Source organism: Fukomys damarensis, unplaced genomic scaffold, assembly GCF_012274545.1.
Source record: "Fukomys damarensis isolate Sample0158 unplaced genomic scaffold, DMR_v1.0_HiC HiC_scaffold_37, whole genome shotgun sequence".
Classification (NCBI taxonomy): Eukaryota; Metazoa; Chordata; class Mammalia; order Rodentia; family Bathyergidae; genus Fukomys; species Fukomys damarensis.
The window spans coordinates 2,912,170-2,920,136 of record NW_022900949.1 but is presented as its reverse complement, the minus strand read 5'-3'; the positions used below and the strand labels follow the sequence as shown (position 1 = coordinate 2,920,136).

At 58.4% G+C, this 7,967-nt stretch overlaps 1 protein-coding gene across 1 annotated transcript; it reads right to left on the bottom strand.

Annotated features, from left to right (window-relative positions):
- Positions 1-45: 45 nt before the first annotated feature.
- Mcoln1 (mucolipin 1) lies at positions 46-6,985 on the bottom strand. Its single transcript, XM_010605710.3, has 14 exons — positions 6,921-6,985; positions 6,564-6,801; positions 5,741-5,908; positions 5,502-5,667; positions 4,612-4,723; positions 4,267-4,363; positions 4,013-4,112; positions 3,526-3,632; positions 3,302-3,451; positions 3,077-3,178; positions 2,675-2,797; positions 2,080-2,295; positions 340-470; positions 46-261 (listed from the first exon to the last, which is right to left on the bottom strand). The coding sequence occupies exons 1-14, from the start codon at positions 6,983-6,985 to the stop codon at positions 225-227; spliced, it is 1,812 nt and encodes a 603-aa protein (XP_010604012.1). The 3' UTR covers positions 46-224.
- Between the last annotated feature and the right edge of the window lie 982 nt (positions 6,986-7,967).

Sequence of the window (7,967 nt, the reverse complement as noted above, 5' to 3'; positions counted from 1 at the left end):
TTAAAGGGGCCGACGACCCACTGGCGCGAGAGCTGCCCTTCCCATTAGAAATGAAAACAAGTTTCTTTTCCCGTTTATTAACACCCACCCTATTCTCCCCTACCCTCCCCAGTGTCCGACCCGACTGGCAGTGGCAGGCAGTCGACCTTTAAAAGCAAATTCTAAAAAATAAATAAGTGGGGTGCCACAGTCCAAGGGATGAGGTCAGGGCAGAGGCGGTCCATTCAGTTCACCAGCAGTGCATGGTCTTCTGAGGCCTCCCTGGAGGAGGGAGGCAGGGCGGTCAGTTTCCTCTAGCATGCTCCCCTCCCCCATCCTTAACCGGACCCAGATGCGAACCTTCCACAGCAGCACAGCAAGCTGCAGGCTGAGCCGCTCCCGCGGCGGAACTTGCCAGAGGTGGGGCTGTCCTGGCACTGTGCGATGTAAGCCTGGAGCTCAGTCTTCTCTGCACCTGCACCGTCAGGGTGCTGGGGAGAGACACCAGGAGGCCCCCACATGAAAGGCCCCTTGAAGTCGGTCCTGCCACGTGGATCTCCTTGCTGCTCCTCCCACTGCCAGGCAGACTCAGACCTCAGGGCCTTTGCACTTGCTACACCCGCCTCTTGTTCATTTGCTCTGCTTACACAGAGAACCCTTTCCTGACTCCTGAATATGGCCACAGGCCTCATCTCTGTCAATTTGGTGCCCTCTGCAACAGGGCCTCACACAACCCAGGTGCTTAGTAATGATGGAGTGGCTGGACTCCGGGTGGACATCTGAGTACTAGGTTAAGACCAGGTGGCTCCCAGGCCTAAGGGACAGTCATTCCTCTGTGGATGGCTCTGTCCATGCACGGAGGGTGGGGGGGACCCACATCTGCCAGGGACAGGATGGGGCAGGACCCCAGCAAAGCCTCCCCCTCTTAAGCTCCCTTTTCTCTGAGTCCTTCCTGGCTAGTAGGGTTTTTGCTTTGCATTTCCCTCCCCCGTGAGTGCTGTCCCTTAGACTCCCATCTCTTCAGTGAACTCTGGGACATGATGGGACCGTTCCACTTTCTAACCCAGTGGTGGCCAACCTAAGCACGTGTGCCAGTGGAAGGTTTTTCACAGAAAGCTAACAGGTTTGCCATTGCTGACCCAAGCTAATGTGGGTGGCGGCTGCTTGCCGTATCAGCTTTCCGGGACTTGTTATGTGGATGGCTGAGAGCAAGCAGCTGAATTTCATTTTAAATCAAGTCCAATTTCTTTTTTTAAAAATTTGTACCAGGGATTGAACTTGGGACTCTGTGCTTGCAAAGCAGATGGCAGAACCCCTGAGCCCAAGTCCCATTTTAAACAGCCCCATGCGTCTGGAGGTGCCTCAGGGACAGAACATACTAGAAGCTTTCCTGGACTCATCCTAGAACAGCAATTATGGTTTACAGCTAGAAAGCCTCACGCCCTCCAAAGCCTCACACATCAAAGCTAATGACTGAATCGTGGGGCTGCTACAGCTTAATGGGCTGTGTGGAGGCAGGGCCCGGTCAGAAAGGGTGGGCCACTGGGGCGTGGTTTGGCAGGGCCTATATCTCCTTCCTTCTTTCTGCTTCCCGGCTGCCATGATGTGAGCCGCCCTCTTCCGCCCAGGCCTTTCCACCACGCCTGGGGCCTGCTGACTACACAGGACTGCACCTTCGGAAACATGAGGCAAAATAAACCATCGTTTAAGTTACAGTTGGGTACTTTGTTTCAGCGATGAGGAAAGTGACCAAGACGGGAACCTTCAACACTTCTTTCCTTCCTGTCTCCAGCCAGTCACCGGCCACTGGCTGTCCATCCTGTGTCATCCATCTCGCCACTGGCCTTATCTTCCTCGGTGCCCGGGGCCCAGCACAGAGCGTGGCCCTGCACACTCCCTGGTCCACTGGCTAAACTGCTTTCTCTCGCTTTCTCTCGGACGCCCCTCAGGCTGTGAGAAAGCCCCCGCTGCCAGAGCTGGACAGCATCTGTCCCACCCGTGGACCCCAGTTCGAGCCGCCCCTTCCTGGCCTCTGCAGCGTGTCCCACACGTTCCTGGGGCTCCCGAGCACGGACTCCCACTCCGGAAGCCCCGGCTGACCTTGATGGTGTCGTAGGCGCCGGTGATGAGCGCGATGAAGAGGCTGAGCACCATGTAGATGAAGAGGCTGATGAAGGAGTAGAGGTAGAGCTGGGAGAAGAGCCACACCAGGCTGCTGCGGCCCTGCTGCGCCTGCATGGCCGCGAACGTCACGAACATGTCGTCCCCGTTGATGAGCGAGAAGAGGCACTCGGACACCATGGACAGCGAGCGGAACTGGGGGCGGCGGGAAGGCGGGTCAGAGCGCCCCCCACCGGGGACAGCGAGCACACCGCCAGAGGCACAGTACTGGGTGTGTCATGGGGCCACCAGAGTGCGGAGGACTCGGCTCGCGCGCACTCGCGGGAGGGGTGCCAGGCACCCGACTGCAGCTCCCCGGCCTTGGCCGCCCGTACCTTCACGTGGTAGGGGCCCAGCACGATCCAGCCGCAGAAGCAGTAGCCCAGGTAGATGACGGCCACGCAGCAGCAGAAGCGCATCACGCTGGGCAGCGCCACCCGCAGCGTGGCGATGAGAATCTGGCGGGGGCAGAGGCGCACTCGCGGGAGGGGTGCCAGGCACCCGACTGCAGCTCCCCGGCCTTGGCCGCCCGTACCTTCACGTGGTAGGGGCCCAGCACGATCCAGCCGCAGAAGCAGTAGCCCAGGTAGATGACGGCCACGCAGCAGCAGAAGCGCATCACGCTGGGCAGCGCCACCCGCAGCGTGGCGATGAGAATCTGGCGGGGGCAGAGGGGCCCCGCTGAAGGCCGGAAGAGGCGGGACCCGTGGGCGTGGAGAGAGGGGCACTGACCCAGATGTCCCGGGGGGCCGTGGGGTGTGAGGAGCCCACAGCTGGGGGTGGGCTGAGAGAGGAGGCGCCCATGGCCCTGTAGGTGCAGGCACAGGTATGTCTGGGCAGGTACACAGAGGCGCATGACCGGCCATCGCCAGGGACTGGGGACTGCTTTTCGGGGAGGGGGTGGTTTATTTGGGGGGCACAGGACAGCGAGGCTCACGTTGTACTTGTGGAAGAAGGTCAGGTAGCGGATGACGCCCACCCAGACCAGCAGTGTGGAGGTGCCCAGGAGGATGCTGCACACGTCGTAGCTGGCCAGGTTCTGGGGGTGGGAGAGATGTCATCCCATTTGTCCCCCAGCTCTGCTCGGCGGTCTGTGGCCTCCGAGAGGCGTGGCGCTGGACAAGGCAGCAGGGGCCCTGGCCAAGCCCTGCCCGGGGCCCACCTTGGCCTCGATGCCTATCTTCATGACGGTGCCCGACATGGTGAGCACGTCGCTGGTGACCAGCAGGATGTACCAGCCGTTGACAAACTCCAGCCGCTCCCACAGGCTGATCGCCCGTCCCCGCTGCCGCCACATGAACCCCACGAACTCCTGCCAACGGACATGGGACAAGGGGTCTCCTGCCCAGGCTCCGGACCCTCCGACCTCTGGCCTCACAGCCTCACCTTCTGCAACAGGAAGCCACGGAGCAGAGAGCGGGCGCACAGCAGGAAGGACAGGGAGCAAGTGAGGATGACTGCCACATCGAACAGCAGCCGGAAACTGTTGTCTTCTGCGGGGAGGGGTGGTGACTAGGACCAAGGAGGCTGGGACTGGAGACCTAGGGGCTGCATAGCTGGCTCTTAAATTTTGTGTGGGTCTCACTGCGTAGTCCAGGCTGGCCTTGAACTCACTACGGAGCTCAGGCTGACCTTGAACTCACAGCAGTCCTCCTGCCTCAGCCTCCCCAGTGCTGGGATGGCCTGGGTGCGCCATCCTGCCTGGCTGGCATGGCCGGTACTGACTGGTCAGTGGGCTTGGGGGTTCCTTGGGGTCGGGGTCAGGGAGTCAGGAGCCCTGGTCACTGCTGATCTGGGGAATCCCCGGGCAGGTCGGGCCCCTGGTCAGCATTGGCCTGAGGCCCAGAGGAGGCCCACATGGCTCAGGGCTCACCGTGTCTGGAGACATTGGGGTGCTTACACTCCTGGATGTGGGCCTGGGTCTCCAGGCCGATGGGGATCCGCCCACTATGTGCCGTGTTGTCAAACGTGATCTGCAGGGGGTGCAAGGGAGACTGGACCTCGGCATCCCACCCTGAGTTCCCCAGACCTGCACACCGGATGGTCTACCTGGCCTGTCACCCCCCCGTGGCTGCCTTCGATCTGTGCTCCCCAGGCACCCACCCCGAGTGGAGGTAGGGTCCTCACCAGGATGGTGAAGGTGTAGCAGTCGGGGATCTCATTGTTGATGAGGCTCTGCAGGTTGATGGTCTTCAGCTGGAAGTGGATGGTGACGTTGATCAGCCTAAGGGGAGGCTCGGATGAGGGGCCAGGCCGGAAACTCCCAGCCCAAGGAACAGCGCCCCCAGCACCTCCCGCCCCACAGGTCGACTCTGCAGCCCCCAGAGGAAATGCCAGCAGTTCCAGCATGGGGGGCCCATCCCGCCCACAGGGAAGTGGGGGTTCCCGATCAGAGAGCCTGGCACTCCTGTCCCACCCCCAGCCCGAGGCCCTCAGCCCCTCCAGCCCCTCAAGCGAGTGAACAGGCAGTACTTGTGGAATTTGAGCGTGAGGTTCTTGTAACTGGAGCTGCTGTCCTCCAAGAGGGTGAGAGCGTCGCTGGGGGGTACAGGGGGCTTCTCGGGGGGATCCACCTGGATACAGTCTGAGGACAGCAGCCAGGGAAGGGCCTCAGGGAGCCAAGGAGGCCTGGGCTGTTCTCCCTTACGCCTCAAAGGCTTTCTCCTTCCCCTGTGTGCTTCTTCCCCTAGGGCAGGGACTGGTGCTCCCTGGGCCTTCAAAACCTTAATAAATGCTATTAAAAAATAAGGCCTGGCCAAGTGTTGTGGTGCACACCTGTAATCTCAGAACCTGGAAGGCTGAGGCAGGAGGACTGCCACAAGTTCAAGGCCAGACTGAGCTACGTAGTGAAACCCTGTCCTAAAGAAAAACCAATACAGCCAGGGATTTAGCTCATGGTTCCACCACCTGCCTCACAAGTGCAAGGTCCTAAATTCAATCCCTGGTACCAAAAAAAAAAAAACCAAAAAAACAAAAAAAACCTAAACCCCATTAATAATAATAATAACAATAATAACAATAACACCCGGCACTGCACGTCAGGCATACCACAAAGCACATTGCATAAAATGAGTTATTCATGACCCCATCTCACGAAGGACCTGGGTTTTGTTTTCGTTTTTGTACTAGGCATTGAACTCAGGTCCTTGCACTTGTGAGGCAGGTGGTGGAACCACTGAGCTAAATCCTGGCCAGGACCTGGGTTTTTTACTCTTTTTTTCCTTTGGCTGTGGGGATGGAACCCAGGGCCTCATGCATGCTAAGCAGCTGCTCTGTCATTGGGCTCCATCCCCAGTCTCTGGGCCAGGGTTACAGTTCCAGCCGCTCAGGTCCCACAGCCAAGGCTGGCCCTGTTCACTTACCAGTGACAACCGTGGGGTCAATGTCAAAGGTGTCATTGGCCGGGTCCACGTGGCCTCGGTGGTAATACCGCTGGCACAGAGCCAGGGCCGAGCCGTTGGCCCATGGGCCACCCCCACCCCGGACGTAGGCATAGCGGCCCAGCGACACCTCAGGCAGCATCAGGTACTGTGGGGGGAAAGAGAGGGCCCGTGAGCCCCACTGGCTCTCGTCACATGTGCCCCCGTGCCGCCAGCCTCACCTGGTCCACAGCGTAGAAGATGGCCTGGTACAGCTGGTCCCGCGTGTAGGCTGCCAGGGTGTCGTCCGCCCCATCCGAGTAGCCCAGCAGGAAGAGGTGGCGGAAGGCGATGGTGTTCTCTTCCCGGAAGGTTACCACCAGCTGGTTGCTGAGCCCGAACAGGATGAGCTGGAGAAAGGGCCAGGGAGGTTGGCTCTGCCAGGCCGGGGCCTCCCCCGGCACACAAGTGCACGAAGAGGAGAGGCCCGAAGGTGTCCCCAGTGGGGCGGGGACCTGGGCACTCCTCTGCTTGATGTGGGAAAAGCCCATGCCCAGGATGAGCCCTGTGCCGGGCCCCAAGAGGGCACGAACACCTCACAGGCACAGTGAAGGTGGCGTTGCACTGTTCTCGGACGCAGGTTCTGTGCCAAAGCCACACCTCAGGGTCAGAGCCATTATTGGGCCCTCTGCGGAGGGGAGAAATTAGAGGGGCAGAGGCCTAAAGTCTCAGCCTTTGGCCAGGGACTGAATGTGATTCATCTCAGGGCCTCCAGAGCCCGTGCTGGGTCCGGCATGGCTAAGGGACGATCGTCCAGCTCAGCTCTGGGTCAGTTCCTTTGGACGGTGTATGTGACACCAGACTGTAGCTTCCGTTCCCACCACCCTGTGTCAGTTGCTGTGCGACCGGACAAATCCCTTAACGTCTCGGGCTCCAATGAGGCAAGAGCACTGCCAGGACCTCTGGGGCCTCTGACAGCGTAAAAGGAACTGCTGCACAGGCGATCTCAGGTGGCTTGGCCACTGGCCCGTTATTAAGTGGTGTAAGGGGTCAGGCGGGTCTCACCTGCACGGTGACCACCAGGATCTTGACCACCTGCAGCATCAGCTTGCACGGCTTGCGGCCCTTGGCCCGGAACTTGTCACAAGGACTCATGAAAAAGTACTTGAGCCGGCGGCGGAGGTCTTCCTCTTCTAGAGGTGTCGGAGGGGCCGGGGGAGCCCCCACTTGGGTCCCATACCCGAGGCTGGGGGTCAGGAGCCGCTCCGTCTCTATGGAATAGAAGAGGCGGTCAGGACTGGACCTGCTCCCCCCCAGAGGCCCCTGCCCGTCCTCAGCCCTGCGCTACAGCCCAGGAAGCGCTTTGAGAGATCTGAGGAAAAAAGAAACTCAGCAACATTTTGTGGCTGTATGCAGTGGTACTTCTCAGAGGTCTTGAGTGTGGCTTTGAGTTGATCCCCAACCCTGCCGCTCAGCAACTCAGACATGATATTCAACCTCTCTGAGCCTCGGTTTCCCTCCCTGCAAAGTGGAATGATAGTCCTCTCCTATGGCAGCAGAGGGGGGCCCGATGCTTAGAAAGTGTTTGTCACAGAGGCTATCAGAACATTCCATCAACATCCCTGTTGCAGGTTTGTGGGGGAGAGAAGGAATATTCAAGCCCCCTGGGAGAATCCCAACTCTAGCATCCAGGTAGAATCACACAGCAGAGCCCATATTCCAATTTTCTCTGGACAAATACCTGAAGGGTGACCTCTGAATTCATGCCCAACCAGAGGACAGGCTCACAAACCACACCTGGAGAAGGGGTACTTGACAAGAACAGTAATAAATCTACCAGGTGCTTCAGCACATGCCTGACATCCCAATTACCTGGGAAGCTGAGGCAGGAGGATTGCAAGTTTGAGGTCAGCCCAAACAACTTAGCAAGACCTTGTCTCGAAAATAAAACTGGGCGCTGGGGATGTGACTCAGCAGTACAGTGCTTGCTTAGCATTCTCAGGATGCTGAGTCCGGTCCTCTGCCAAATAACAGTGAAACACGTGTGGACCAAGTTACTTTATCCTTTCAAGGGTCCCAAATCCTGGAAATCACACAATCCCAGGGCCAATCCCAGGTATCTAGGATACCTCCCTAAACCCCTTAAGCAAAAAAGTAGAAATGAAAACCATCTCTCCTGCCAGGTGGTGGCACATGCTTGTAAGACCAGCACACAGGAGGCTGAAGCAGGAGGATCATGCGTTCAGGGCCAGCCTGGACTGTGTAGAAACTGCAAGGTCAACCTGAACTGCACAGTGAAATCCTGAGATAAACACTTTCTAGCAAACAAAAGTATATCGCTCAGAAAATTTGACAAGACAGTGCAGAAAAGACCTTTAATGAGTTCTTCGGCAAGCAGAAACTATGCAAATGACTGCTTATTTCCTTTGAGCCTAAGGGAAATACAAGATCTCAGCAACCAGGCTGGGG